This window comes from Artemia franciscana, chromosome 10 (genome assembly GCF_032884065.1).
Source record: "Artemia franciscana chromosome 10, ASM3288406v1, whole genome shotgun sequence".
In the NCBI taxonomy this organism is placed as follows: Eukaryota; Metazoa; Arthropoda; class Branchiopoda; order Anostraca; family Artemiidae; genus Artemia; species Artemia franciscana.
Window position 1 is genome coordinate 15,008,084 of NC_088872.1, and position 15,250 is coordinate 15,023,333.

The 15,250-nt window shown below is 36.3% G+C and overlaps 1 protein-coding gene across 1 annotated transcript in view; it reads left to right on the plus strand.

Moving 5' to 3' along the window:
- LOC136031826 (adenylate cyclase type 9-like) overlaps window positions 1–14,748 on the plus strand; it is a 39,718-nt gene extending 24,970 nt beyond the window's left edge. Inside the window, 2 exon segments of the mRNA XM_065711652.1 lie at window positions 2,164–2,409; window positions 7,525–14,748. Of these exon segments, the coding sequence (XP_065567724.1) occupies window positions 2,164–2,409; window positions 7,525–9,003 (1,725 nt within the window). The 3' untranslated portion in view covers window positions 9,004–14,748.
- The last annotated feature ends 502 nt before the right edge of the window (window positions 14,749–15,250 follow it).

Below are 15,250 nucleotides of genomic sequence, written 5' to 3' on the forward strand. Positions count from 1 at the left end.
ATAATTCAGAGGCAACACCCAACATAAGGGCTCATCAGGAGAATACACTGGCCTATATTGGGTTTCGCCACTCTAAATTCTCTACCCAGCACAGTGTTGTGGCTACCACAGAATATCCATGGCATCCCCGCGTCAGGTATCACCCCCAAATTACATGCCTATGAAAAAAAAAAAAAAACAGCAAATGTAAAACAACCAAGTAAAACCAAAACCAAAACAAGCTTATCCTGTTAATATCTCCCTCCCTTTAGCAACAATAGGTAAACTAAATATTATAAATTTTACCAAATCACAAATATTAACACATTGCAAAAAACCTGAATGAACTAAACAATTATAGAATTCATCTTTACCATGTGGCTAATTTTTCAAAAAATTACGCTCAATTAGAAACGCAATTCAAAATAAATGGCGCTGTGACAACATTTCTCGAACCTCCCAAATTAGTTAAAAATTTCTTTAAGTATTTCTAGATAATTCTTTTGATATTTATTTAAAAGTTCGTTATAATGAAAACTAAATTTTTTAAAATTGCCAAGTTAATTTATTTGCAGAAAAACCTCTTGATATCAATTTTTGGCTTAAGATTTTACATCTATTTTTAAAATCAATATAATTACTACAAATCCTTGCATAACGAAGTAACTGTGAGAAAAACGCTGAATATGTGATATTTGAGTGCATATTACTTTCAGGGAATGGGAAACTAATCACTTCAAAATCAAAATCATCCGTTTTATTATACATTTTAAAACTTAATTTATTATTATCACAAATATTAATATTTAAATCTAAGAAATGATCTTCATGACCAGCGCTATGACTAGGCTCAAGAATAAGCTCTGATGGATATATATTTTTAGAAATATCAATGAAATCCATACAATTTAAGACCAAAATATCATCTAAATATCTTTTATTATTTGACAAAGCATGTTTTAAATTAATTGGATTATTCTTATCCATCATATATTTATATTCTAGTTGACTTAAAAACAAGTCAGCTATAAATGGGCTGGCATTCCCCCCCATGGGAATTCCCATAATTTGCTTGTACAAATCACCCCCAAATCTTATATAAGTATTGTATAAAACAAATTCCAATAACTCAAAAATCATATCCAAGCTGTAACATCTCAAGTTAACTGTAGTATTGAAGCAGTTTGTCCATATGGCTTTTTTATTATAACTGTCTATTTTTAAGAACCTTTTACTAGATAAGAGGAAAGATTTCTTTATAACAGTTTTTAAATTATCAAACACTAAATTAAGTGATAAATTAGTATACATTGTCGCAAAATCGAAAGACTCAATTCTAACCAAGCTACGAGTCTAACCAAGCTATCTATCCTTTACCGATCAAAAATCTATAAGAGAGAATATGCAGATTAAAACATCCCGACCTGTTTTGTTCACATTTCGAGACCCTGTGAAATTGCCGTTTAGGCTCTTTAAACCTTTACTACTGTATTTAAATATCACTTTTGGAGCTCTCCCATTGTTTTTACTATATCAGAAATGTCGGACTTATTGCGTCCCACTCGGCACTAAAATATATTTCAAATCTAGATGGCATTTTTATCAAAAGGTCGAATCTTGGCCAAAAGATATTAGCCTGCGATATATTGAAAAAAAAGAGAAATAATGTGGTCCTATTGTTCATGTCAGTTTTTAACTTCTTTTAAAATATATACATTTTATTATCTATGTTGGATTCAAATATTTTACAGCGTTTAATTTTTTTTTTCGTATTATAGACTTTTTGTTTTTTTTTATATAAAGTCCTCTAACCGCATTTTAATTTTTTACCTTATCGTTTACAATGGTGGTTGTAACCTAGTAAAGAACTATAGTAACCAAAAATTAAGAAGCATGCTTAAAAAAAGTGGCTTATGTCGTAAATATAGATTGGGCATCTTCAAGTGCATGTGAGCAACTTATCGAGCACTACATCGTCATCCATTCTAAGCATTGGCACTATATTTATATATATTTAATAGTAAATAAAATAAAAAAAGCAAATATGTAATAAATAAAAAATAGCAAAAAATATTTGACGGTGTTCAGTTTTTTTTGTAATGTATTTTATGTGTGTAACTTTATATACAGTGTATATTATTTAGCAAAACTAAGATATTAGCAGAAATGAAATTTTTATTTTAGATACTTTTAAGGAATGGAGGGCCATCTGACGTTGAGGCTCCCCATCGAGCCAGTGGCTACTGGAGTTCTAGAGCCTCAGTTGAAGATGATAATGACACTAGTGTGTTTGAAATATCCATTGTACCAATTCAAGAGAGTATCAACCGCTTTCATAATCTCAGGAAACAGTCTGACCTTCAACTCATTAAGTGTGTCCAGGAGGATGAATCTCATCGATCGTATTTCTTAAGACCACCACTGTCACAGGTAATTAGAATAAATTGCAACAGATTAGGAGGTTCGTAGTTAAACGACATGTTATTAGGGGGTTTGTGGATAAACGCGTTTTTAATTGTATGGGTTTTATGGAACTTGGTATTAACCAAGTGACATATAGCAATCGCAAATTCTGTCGGTCCCGGTTTTGCTACTTTAGGCACTTCCAGGTAAGCTAGGACGATGAAATTTGGCAGGCGTATCAGGGACCGGACCAGATTAAATTAGAAATAGTCGTTTTCCCGATTTGACCATCTGGGGGGGGGGGGCCGTGAATTCGGAAAAATAGAAAAATTTAACTATTTTTAACTTACGAACGATTAGATCTTAATGAAATTTGATGTTTGGAAGAATATCATGTCTCAAAGCTGTTATTTTAAATCCCTACCGGATCTGGTGGCATTGGGGGGAAGCTGGGAGGGGGAAACCTAAAATCTTGGAAAACACTTAGAGTGGAGGGATCGGGATGAAACTTGATGGGAAAAATAAGCACAAGTCCTACATACAAAATTGACATAACCGGAACGGATCCGCTCTCTTTGGGGTAGTTGGGGGGGGGGGGGTTAATTCTGAAAAATTAGAAAAATGAGGTATTTTTAACTTACGAACGGATGATCGGATCTCAATGAAATTTGATATTTAGAAGTATATTATGTCTCGGAGCTCTTATTTTAAATCCCGACCGGATCTGGTGACATTGGGGGGGGGGAACCTAAAACTTGGAAAACACTTAGAGTGGAGGGATCGGGATGAAACTTGGTGGGAAAAATAAGCACAAGTCTTACATACATGGTTGATATAACCGGAACGGATCCGCTTTCTTTGGGGTATGGGGGGGGGGGGTTAATTCTGAAAAATGAGAAAAAATAAGGTATTTTTAACTTACGAACGGGTGATCGGATCTCAATGAAATTTGATATTTAGAAGCTGTTATTTCAAATCCCGACCGGATCTGGTGACACTGGGGGGAGTTTGGGGTGGTGGAACCTAAAATCGTGGGAAACGCTTAGATTGGAGAGATCGGGATGAAACTTGGTGGGAAAAATAAGCTGAAGTCTTAGATATGTGATTTACATAATTGGAACGGATCCACTCTATTGTGGGGGGGGGGGGTTAATTCTGAAAAATTAAAAAAAATGACGTATTTTTAATTTACGAAGGAGTGATCGGATCTTCATGGAACTTCATATTTAGAAGGACCTCGTAACTCAGATCTCTTATTTTAAATCTCAACCAGATCAAGCGTAATTGGGGGGGGGGCAGTTGGGGGGACCGGACTTAGAAAATACTTATAGCGGTGAGATCAGGATGAAACTGGATGGAAAGAATAAAAACCTGTCTAAGATACGTGACTGACATAACCGGACCGGATCTGCTCTCTTTGGTGGAGTTGGGGGGGGGGGGGTAATTTTGAAAATTGAGGTATTTGTAACTTACGAAAGGGTGACCAGATCTTAATGAAATTTGATATTTAGAAGGATCTTGTGCGTTAAAGCTCTAATTTTAAATTCCGACCAGATCCTGTGACATTGGGGGGAGTTGGAGGGGAAAACCGGAATTCTTGGAAAACGTGAAAATTGGGGTATTTTTATCTTACGAATAGGTGATCGGATCTTAATGAAATTTGATATTTAGAAGGAATTCATGTCTCAGAGCTCTTATTTCAAATCCTGACCAGATCTTTTGACATTGGGGGGAGTTGGAGGGGGAAATCTTGGAAAACACTTGGAGTGGAGGAATCGGTATGAAGCTTGGTGGAATGAATAAGCAAATGTCCTTGATACGTGATTGACAGAATCGTACTGGATTCGCTCTCTTTGGGGGAGTTGGGGGGAGGGGTTCAGTGATTTGGCGAGTTTGGTGCTTCTGGACGTGCTAGGGCGATGAAAATCGGTAGGCGTGTCAGGGAGCTCCACAATTTGACTTGATAAAGTCGTTTTCCCAGATTCAACCATCGGGGGGGGGGCTAAAGGGAGAGGAAAAATTAGAAAAAATTAGGTATTTATAACTTACGAATGGGTGATCGGATCTTAATGAATTTTGATATTTAGAAGGACATCGTGACTCAGAGCTCTTATTTTAAATCCTGACTAGCATTAAGCCTCTTATTTTCTTTTTTAAATCAATCTATTGATTCATAGAATTTTGTTAGAGTTCATACCATATGATCTCTTGGCTCTTAGCTCTTCTTTCCTCGTCACAAGTGCCATATGAGCTCTTAGCTCTTGTTGTTTTGTTTTTTTAATTGAAATTGGTTAAATATCGATGTTGCTCAATTGCTTTTATATATACTTCTTCTTTTTTTTATTATTAATAATATTTTCGTGGCTCCATCTATGCTGCTATCATGATGTTGCCGCTAGTCCTGTTAATTTCCTGATTTTGTTTTCAGCTTTGATGTATCTGCTGGTAGGCTATGTCGGGTGGTGATAGATCATTGGGCGAAGCTCATTTTTTGGTATTTTTTACGAGGATTATCCCGCTCAAAGGTAGTCCTGTGGGGCAAATTATTGCAACAGTTTCGGTTGGGAGTTCGTATCCAACGCTGAAAAGAATGTGGAATAGAAAGAAAGGCTAAATAAAAGAACAAATCCAAAACCGGTTTAAAGACAGAAAAAGAAAAATAAGAAGAATAAAAATAGAGTTAAGGAAAAACTGACTCAAAAACCAGTTGGCAAAGTGAAGAAAAAAGAACTCAAATAAAAAGAGATAAAATAAAACTTGAAGAAAAAAAAACAACCAACAGGGACTAATATTGAATATATACCAACGAAAAAGAATACAACTGTTGATCTACCTCTCTTGCAGTTACTGGAAAGCTTAAAAATCAAAGGGTGCATATCTTGAACTGAGGGTTGATTCAGGCTCTTGGCTTTGGTCAACGTCAAATATAGGATCAAACTGACTTTAAAAAAATGTCAATAAATAAATAAAGTTCATTCAGAAACTTACAAGCGAATAGGATAAAACAAACTAGTGGATTAAAACAAACGATGGTGTTAGAGTCTTTATGCTGTTTTAATGAAAAAACTATGTCCGTGGGGAGTATCCTGCGTTTTTTTATGGCACTTGGTATTTACCAAGTGACATATAGCGATCGCAAATTATGTCGGTCTCTCTGTCTGTCTGTCCCGGTTTTACTAGTTTTGGCACTTCCAGATAAGCTAGGGCGATGAAATTTGGCGGGTGTATCAGGAACCCGATCAGATCAAATTCGAAGTAGTTGTATCCCCGATTCGGCCATTTTGGACGGGGGAGTGGGGGACGGTTAATTCGGAAAAATTAGAAAAAATGAGGTATTTCTAACTTACGAACAGGTGATCGGATTTTAATGAAATTTGATATTTAGAAGGATATCGTCTCTCAGAGCTCTTATTTTAAATCCTGATCGGATACGGTGACATTGAGGGGAGATGGAGGGGGAAACCTAAAATCTTGGAAAACGCTTAGAGTGGAGGGATCGGGATGAAACTTGGTGGGAAAAATAAGCACCAATTCTAGATACGTGATTGACGTAACCGGAACGGATCTGCTCTCTTTTGGGGAGTTGGGGGGGGGGGTGTTAGGGCTAATTATGAAAATTTGAAAAAATAAGGTATTTTTAACTTACGACTGAGTGATTAGATCTTAATGAAATTCCATATTTAGAAGGACCTCGTAACTCAGACGTCCCGACCAAATCCCGACCGGATCCAGTGTCATTGGGGGGGATTTTTGGGGGCCGGAAGTATCTGAAAAACGCTTAGAGTGGAGAGATCAGGATGAAACGTCGTGGGAAGAATCAGTACAAGTCCAAGAAACATGACTGACATAACTGGACTGGATCCGCGCTCTTTGGGGGGGGGGGGGGGGTCAATTCGGATAAATTAGAAAAATGAGGTATTTGTAACTTACGAACGGATGATCAGATTTTAATGGAATTTGATATTTAGAAGGATCTTGTGCTTTAAAGCTCTTATTTTAAATCTTAACCAGATCCGGCAACAGTGGGGGGAGTTGGGGGGGGGGGCGGAAATCTTGGTAAACGTGAAATTGAGGTATCTTTATCTTACGAATGGGTGATTGGATCTTAATGGAACTTGATATATAGAAAGATCTTAAGTCTCAGATGCTCCATTTTCAATTCGAATCGGATGCGGGGACATAGGGGGTTGGAGGGGGAATCAGAAATCTTTGAACCGAAATCATGGAAAACGCATAGAGTGAAGAGATCGGGATGAAACTTGATAGGAAGAATAAGCACACGTTTTAGGTACGTGATTGGCATAATTGGAACGGATCCCGCTATCTTTGGGGGAGTTGGGGGGATTTCCAGTGTTTTAGCGAGTTCGGTGCTTCTGAACTTACTAGGACGATTAAAATTGGTAGGCGTGTCAGGGACCTACACAAATTGACTTGATAACAGTCGTTTCCCCGATTCGACCCTGGGGGGGGCTGGAGGGAGAGGGAAAATTGGAAAAAATGAGGCATTTTTAACTTACGTATGGGTGATCGGATCTTAATGAAGTTGGATATTTAGAAGGACCTCGTGTCTCAGAGCTCTTATTTTAAATCCCTACCAGATCTGATGACATTGGGGGGATTTGGAGGGGGAAGCTGGAAATCTTGGAAAACGAATAGAGTGGAGAGATTGGGGTGAAACTTGGTGGTTAAGATAAGTAAATGTCGTGGATACGTGATTGACGTAACCGGACTGGATCCACTCTCTTTGGGGGGCTAGGGGGGTCCAGTGCTTTGGACCCCCCAACTCCCACAGACTGGTTTCCTCCTAACTGGACAGACTGATTTCATTTATGCATTTACGCTTCAGAGCAATTCGATATCTCTGTTACGCAAAGCCCAATCCGTTTTGCGCCCCTCTTGTTTGCTTGTATTCATTGATTCTCAAGAAGAAAGTTACTTTTACTTTTACTCTATTTTGAAAACAATTTTATTTTTCTTCTTTTTTTTTAGTTTATAAGAAAAATGTCAGATAAGCAGAACAGCTTTGGGAAAAAAATTTCTTCTTCCAGTTTTCAGCATATATAAATGGTACGTTTCGACATATCTTTAGCGTAAAAATAGTTTTGTTTTCTTAATTTTTATGTTATATTTTAATGATTCCAGGTGACTTTGCAGTTTCTTGATAAGGGAATGGAAGAAGAATATAGATCATTCGCCCACAAACCAGACACTCCCGGAGACGCAAAAACCCTAGCATCACCCACATTCAATACCTATTTTGACGTTATTGTTTCTGCTTTAACTTTCTTTGCATTATCTGTGATCTGTTTTATGTTATTCCCCGTTGGTGTCATATCGATTTTAGTTTTCTGTCCGGGTACTCTTTTTAATTTGTCTGTGATGCTATTATGTATTTTAAAGCTGACTTTTGGACGATCGGGAAATGGCTATCGAAAAAAGATAGCCGAATATTATGAAAAATGTATGGAATGGTATTCTTGGCATTGTGTGGGCTCTGTTCTGCTTAGTTTCCCCCTTTTTGCTGTACTCTGCAACCTTAACTGTAGTGCCATCTCAGAGCTTGATGAGACTTTTACTATTTACGGTTACGGGTTTTGGCTAGGGTTAGTTCACTTTGGTAATTTTACCCAACTTAACTGTTGGATGAAAAGTATTTTAGCCACCATTGGAGGTGTGGCTTATGTAATTGTACTGTCGGGTCTGATTTGTCCTTGTCCTTTCGAGGGGAAAATTAGACCAATGACTGATAACTCCTCCGCTTTTGGCAATGAGGTTGAACTCTATGAATCTCGTCATATGCTACATTATGAGATTGTTGTTGATGTTTTCCTGTTGCTTTTATTGGTCTGGTATTTAAATCGTGAGTTTGAGATTAGCTTTAGAATGAGTTTTCACTGTAATGTTGTTGCATCACGGGGCAAAGCAAAGGTTCAGACGATGAAGAATCAAGCTGATTGGCTATTAAACAATATAATGCCGGAGAACGTAGTCGAAGTTCTGAAAAATACAGCGAAATACTCGGAAAATCACAAAAATGTTGGAATTATATTTGCAAGCATTGTTAATTTCAATGAAATGTACGATGAAACTTATTTTGGCGGCAAAGAATATCTAAGATTCTTGAATGAACTCATTGGAGACTTTGATGAATTACTCAATAAGCCCGAATTTCAAAATGTAGATAAAATCAAAACAATTGGCAGTACTTACATGGCAGCATCTGGTTTAGACTCCCAACTTAGGGAGCGAAATTCACATCCAAATCAACATCTGTTTGAGCTTATTGAATTCGCACTAGCAATGCAAAAAGCTGTTGAAGATTTCAATCGAGATCTTTTAGAATTCAATCTTATTATTAGGATAGGATTTAATTCCGGTGATGTCACTTCAGGGGTTTTAGGCACCTCAAAGTTGTTGTATGATATATGGGGGGATGCTGTGAATATCGCAAGTCGAATGGATTCGACGGGGGTCAATGGGAGGATTCAATTCCCGGTGGCTGTTGTTGATTCACTCAATGAGAGGTATGAAACGGAAGAGAGGGGAACAATTTTTGTCAAGGGTAAAAATGATATGAAAGTTTTCTTGTTAAAAAGTAAGAAATTGACTGATTCATTATGAACAAATCATAAAGAGTTATACCAAGTCAAAGCTTATACATTATAATTTGTAGTGTTTTTATATTAGGGACTATAACCACATTTCATATTGATCGTTTTCTCCGACTAGGTGACAAAGAAGTTATTTGGAAGTTAATGTAAGATTTGATTTTTAAAATTATTGTCTGGAAGGAAGATAAGGTCAGCTCTAAATGGGTACCTGGAGAAATCTGGGGAAGGTAAACAGGAAGGGTGTGCCAAAGCATGGGATGGCTGGCCTCCAACCCCCCATTGCACTTCCTGGCTGAAGGGCCAAGAAACGGAGATCAGCACCGCCGGTACGGACTGTAAAGTCTAATGCCGTATCCTTTACCTTTTTTTTTCTAACCGCGTATCATGAAGGATATATTTCCTGCTTAAGGAAATGTCTAGGAAGAAATATTTAAGAAATAATGTTTTTAGTGTAACATATTGGTTTTGAACATTCTTCGGGAACGATTATCAGCCTGTGGATTATCAGTCTATGGACTATCATCATTATCATATAGCCTGTGGATTATCAGCCTCATGTTTGTTGATTTCTTTAAACCAAGATTAAACAAGCATGTAGATGTACCAAGTATGTAAGGAACCATTAGTGTATCGGACGATTATAACCGGCTGTTCCACAAGATAATTGTACTGAAAAGTATGATTTGAACAGGGATGTGCGTGAAATTTGATTATGGGTTTTCCTTGTGACTGAGTCTTAACCATAAGATTTACAGAAAGAATTGTGGAAAATGGTTGCTGTTGTGATCAGGACATGTCGCTGTTTCTTTTGCTGTTTTATAGCTGTTTCTTTTATTCGTCAACCATGCTATATGTCAACAAAAACAAAATCGTAGCCCTGAACCACAATTTTCTTCTAGAACAGTAAAGTCACGTATCAGTATACATAGCAGACAATTAAGGGGATAGAACCTCCAGTTTTGTCGATTATGGCGGGGGGGAGTGCCCTACTAGTTTAATTGCAAATTTATTGTTATTTCTGATTCATGGTGACTGAATCCACTAAATTGTTCTGGGTCTTGGGAGACAGGATCAGTACATGACAATTACGTTACGTAATTTTTGTTTTTGGCTAATCAGAATCCAGACTGGTTCGGAGACGTGATTATAGGCTGAACCCTTCTTTAATCGTTCTAGTCTAAAGACGGTATAAATATTGTTAATAATTAATTTCAAATTGAAGATTTGTGCATCTACATCAAAGATTAGGGAAAACTAGTAAGGGACGTCTGCGGAACTAGTGGTAAAAAAAAAACACCATCACCATCTTGCGTTTGGCTTTTTTTGTTGATGTTGTTATTCTTTTGAGCTTGAAAACCCTTTTTCAAAGCTTAATTTTGGCTCTACATCCATTCCTGGGAGTTTCTTTTCAGAATGTATCGACTCTCTGAAGATTGTAAAAAATTATGCTGTTTCTCCTTTGTTAATAATTATATAATTATAACCTAATGTGCCGTTTTTCCACGGCTTTTTTTTATATTTTTCAGGCAGCCGGAACTACTACAGTAGTTCAGACTACTACTAGAACTACTACTACTCCTCTTTCTAGCCACTTCAAAATGCAGGGAAGAGTAAATAAAACCACTATATCTGTCAATAATATAAGCTTAAAATCAGGAAGTATACTTAAGCTGTCTGGGTTTTCACAAACAAACTTGAAAAGCGTTCGTGGTGACTAATTATGTTTAGACTAATTAAACTTTGTGCACATTGGTCAAAGCAACCCTTAAAAACAAAAGAATGTTGATATTATCATTATTTACAAAGGAATTTTAGCTTTAATTCTAAAAAAAATGGAATTGTCCAATCTTCTTTGATGTTTTCTGTCTTTTAAACAGAGCCACCAGACGCTCCTCCAAGTGACACTGGGCTGTTTTATTGCGCCATCTTTGTCATAGGCCCCACTCTTTCCTGCTTCCCCAAGAAAAATTCTTAAACTACATACGACCTTTTGGAGAACCCGTTACTAGGAGCTATGGGATGCATCTGGTATTTTTTATGGGGGGGGGGTCCTGGGTCTTAGATACCGCTTTTTAAGATGTGGATTTTTTTTTCAGAGTGCTCTCTTAATTGTCTGAAGGATTATTAATGTTGTTTGTGTTAGCGCTGCTTATCATTGAGTGTATCTGATCCATAAGTTTAATATTCTCTGTGAAAGCCTTTAGAATTCTATGCTTATCAAATCCTGCGATTTTGATGTTTCAGCGGAAGATGACAGTTTTTGCTATTATTTAAAGAAAGATTTTTGAAATCTATGGATTATCACCGAAAAAGGCAAATTTTCAGTTTGTCTAAACTATTCTTAAAAAAAAGTCCTAATAACATCATGAATTTGGGTCGGTGAATGAATGGATCTGAGATTAATTAATTCAATCAAATAAGTAGATGTCCTTTCGGTGCAAGTTAGAGCTCCAGACTTGTCACAGAATCGTATTCTCAAAGGGAAAGTAAACCTTAAAAAAATGTCTTCTTAAGTTTTGTTATGAAAATGTTTATTTCCATCAGTGGTATTCTTGACTGTTAGCCTAAAACCTACTTAACTAACCCACTCGACTGTTCGTCTGGACGACTTAGCTATGACGGCGTGTCAAAGAACTTCGGCAATGGGGCTCACAGCAAATTTCTGAAATTACATGGTAATCTAATAAAATATAATGCCTGTGAATTAATTCTGTCTTCGTTATAGTAAAGGCAATTAGTATGAGTATTTAGCACTAACTTAGGTGCTGTAGATTTCGCATAAAAAGACAAGTCAGAGGGGGTTCAAGATCTTCCCTGCAAATATGAAAGTAATTTGAGTTTCTTAAAAATATAGTTTCTTACATAAGAGCGAAATGTACGGATATGTGACGTGTGGCAGTCTTTGCGAATTGGGTTTGGTGTTTTCTGGCAAATGTTTGGATTAAAAAACAAATTTCAGGCGTGGAGGATGTTAAGAACTTGGAATATCCCCCTGACGTATTTTATGAACCTGCCCTTCCTTGTGCCTGACAGAATATCATACGTGTTTAATATCTTTGGCAATTGGCCAGTGGAATTAGAAGGGGGCTCGTTTTTAGAAATATTCCACTTATTTTCTTTTTTCTTCGTGAGAGTTATACACAAGCCACACAATAGATTATACCTGTTGATAAGAGAAAAAAACTGAGATTTATCAGTTGAATGTGTTTTTTCTTGATTTTTTACATCGCCCTTGTGCTATAGAAGTAGGAAATTTTAAATGAAAACAAATTGCCCTTACAAATCCATGTCAACCAGGAGCGTAACTTTCTTTGGGGCAGTAGGGGGCAGCTGCCCCTCCCATACCTCAGTTTGCCCCTTCATGACTCCAGTTTGCCCCACCAGCTGAAATTTAGTTTTTCCAAAAATCTTGTAAAAACTAAGATAACCCTGCTTTATTCAAGCATCCACAGAAATGCGTCAGTTTTCTTTAGTATGGTATATTTTTACCTTTATGGTATTATATAGCTATTTATTCAGTTTTCATTGTCATTTTCAAATGATTTGGGAAAATTGCTTTCAACTTCCCCCCCCCCTCTCCCTAGGATTTTGACGAAGCTACACCACTGATGGTCACACCAATTCGTTTCCAAGTATTGCACAATCTTACTGTGTCTTTCACCAGATTTGTCATTTAGAGAAAAAGGCCACTGTTCCAAATTTACATCTTATGTAATTCACAAAAACTTTCAAAGAAGTCTTCACTCCAATTGATGCTTGAAAAGTTGAACATAAGTATATTCATCAAATCAGGTACGAGATACACTTTTGGCCCTTTTGTTCAATAGTGTGGCTAGAAGACAAGGGGGACGGCTGTCCCCTGGCGCAGCTGCTGATGGGATGTCCATGGACGTCTTTTTTCGGCAATACTATGATCTGCTTGTATTGTGGTAGTGATGTTGAGGAGGGCGAAACCTCAGGTGCTATAAACCCTACCTACGCCTTCGCTGTGGTTGTGTTTAAATTGTATCTTATAGCGTCGTTAGTCCAATACAAATTTAGTTGATTTAGATAGATGGGAATTGAGTATTTTGAAACTAAAATCATATCTATAACTTATTCTGTACGAAATGTAGCCTTTTTTATGGGGGAGGGGGTCTTCTTTGAAAACGAATCTGTTAAACCTCAGTATCAGGAATTGTTTCGTTTTTTACTAATTTTGATAGATTTTTTATTTGTGTGAGGTCCTCGGATTGCTGTCTTTCCTGTCAGAATCTGAATTTATGTTACCTTAGTTTATCACATACGAACATAAATTTATCTAAAATGTGGATTATATTTTAATCCGCACTATCTGGAAGACTCATTCTTGTGAATTTTCTGCTATGGTTAATTTAACAAATAGCTATACAGAAAGCTGATTGATTTCAGTTTAACAGGCTATTTTTTTTATTTAAGGTTAAAATTAATCTTTTGGGGAATATGAAAGTCCTTGTAATAGCTGATTGGTCTTCCTATTGGAGGCTGTGTTCCTTATAAATGATTGAATCTTTGTTCGAAGCGGCTGTATGATAAAAGATTCAAGGCCGCCTATACAATTTCAGGAATGAAAGAGATGCATGGTCCTCTTAACACGTGTAAAACTCACTAAAAAACGAATATGCTGATGAATATACAGCTTATGTTGTCAATGTACATAATTCAATTTTAGATCTTTTGAAATTTAAGTATTTGTACATTTGTCCTACCTACTTCACTCCAATACGTTATTTTAATTATAGTCATTTTTTCCGCATGTTAAACAATCAAACTTTCTGTTGTGTTGTTTAGAAATATGAAAGCATTAATATGTGTTGAACAAGTATGTTGGTACAGAAAAGAGCGGTCCCTTCCTAGACTAAGGACCGCCCAAAAAAGTGTCGCTTACAATCTCTCCAGAAAAAGTTCTCTGGTAGCCCCACCTCTTCCTCTGTCTAAGGGGCGAACCTATAACGATGATGGATGGGAGCTTTTTACTTTTGTGAACTAACAATGGTCAAATCTTCTGTAGATGTGTTCTTTCACATGCAATTTTAAAAACAAAATTACTTTTGTGTAAAAATTGAGGGCAGAAATTTCTCCGTATTCATATTTTGTCTCATTTATTGGTATGCAATGTGAGAGATTTGTTATAAGTTTTATGAAATATAGACTGATACTCTGAAATAGATAGAAATTACAAATAAAAAAAAAATCAAAGACGATTCTATTACGCTGTTGCCAAAAATTTCTAAAACGAAAGTGAAGGACGCAGCCAGAATTCCATTTCATAACAGATTTCACCTCATTTTTCCCTAAGGGAGTGCCAACATAAAGGAAAGGTATTTATTTTGCCATTATTTAATCAAAAACTATATATTCATCCATAATTCCACATTTCGGGGAAGAAATCAGCTTCCCAAGATCACTGATATATGTTTGATATATCACTGCTAATTACGATATATTTTATCTTTTGTCAGTGAAGGTTTATAGATCTGAAGAATTTATATTGTACTTGAAGGTTTTATATTTGCTTGTCGACTTTTTACTTTGTTGGAAATGTTTGACCTATTTTAAACGTTTATGTCAGGATTCCTTAGAATATCTATTTACTACAATAACAAATTAACATTTATAACTTCTTAAAAAATCTCTTTAGAGTGTGATAATACCAATTTATAGTTGTGCCTTGCCCCTCGTTTTTTGTTGAACTATTCTTGTTTTGTTGTTAATTAATAAATACAGATAGAAATAATCTTTTTGTTTCATTGTTCTTATGTGTTAGCCTTTGTTGGTGTAATGTCGATGAAGAATGCAAGTTTTACACTTTGTTTCCATGAAAAAGGACTGAATTCAGTTTACAACCATAATTATGCATAAGGTAAATGGGAGTGCTCCCCTTAAGAATCTCTATCTAATAAATATTTAAAAATGTTGAATTCAAGATGGATTTTCAATGTTTTTACCATCCTAGATTAAACTAATCTTCGATTTCATTCCTCTTGTGGTTTAACCTTAAATTCTGGCCTTTTTCTGGCATAACCGTCGATGAGAAATCGAAATTTTACAGTCCGAGTATCCATAAAAAAGAATTGAGTTTACTTTAAAACCATAATTGTGCACAGGGCATATGGGGAATTCTCCCCTTAAGGATTTCTATCAAATGAATGTTTAAAAGTCTTTGGTTCCAGATGAATTTTCAGTGTTTTTTTTTTTTTTTCATCCTAGATAAAACTAATCTTCGATTTCACTCGTCT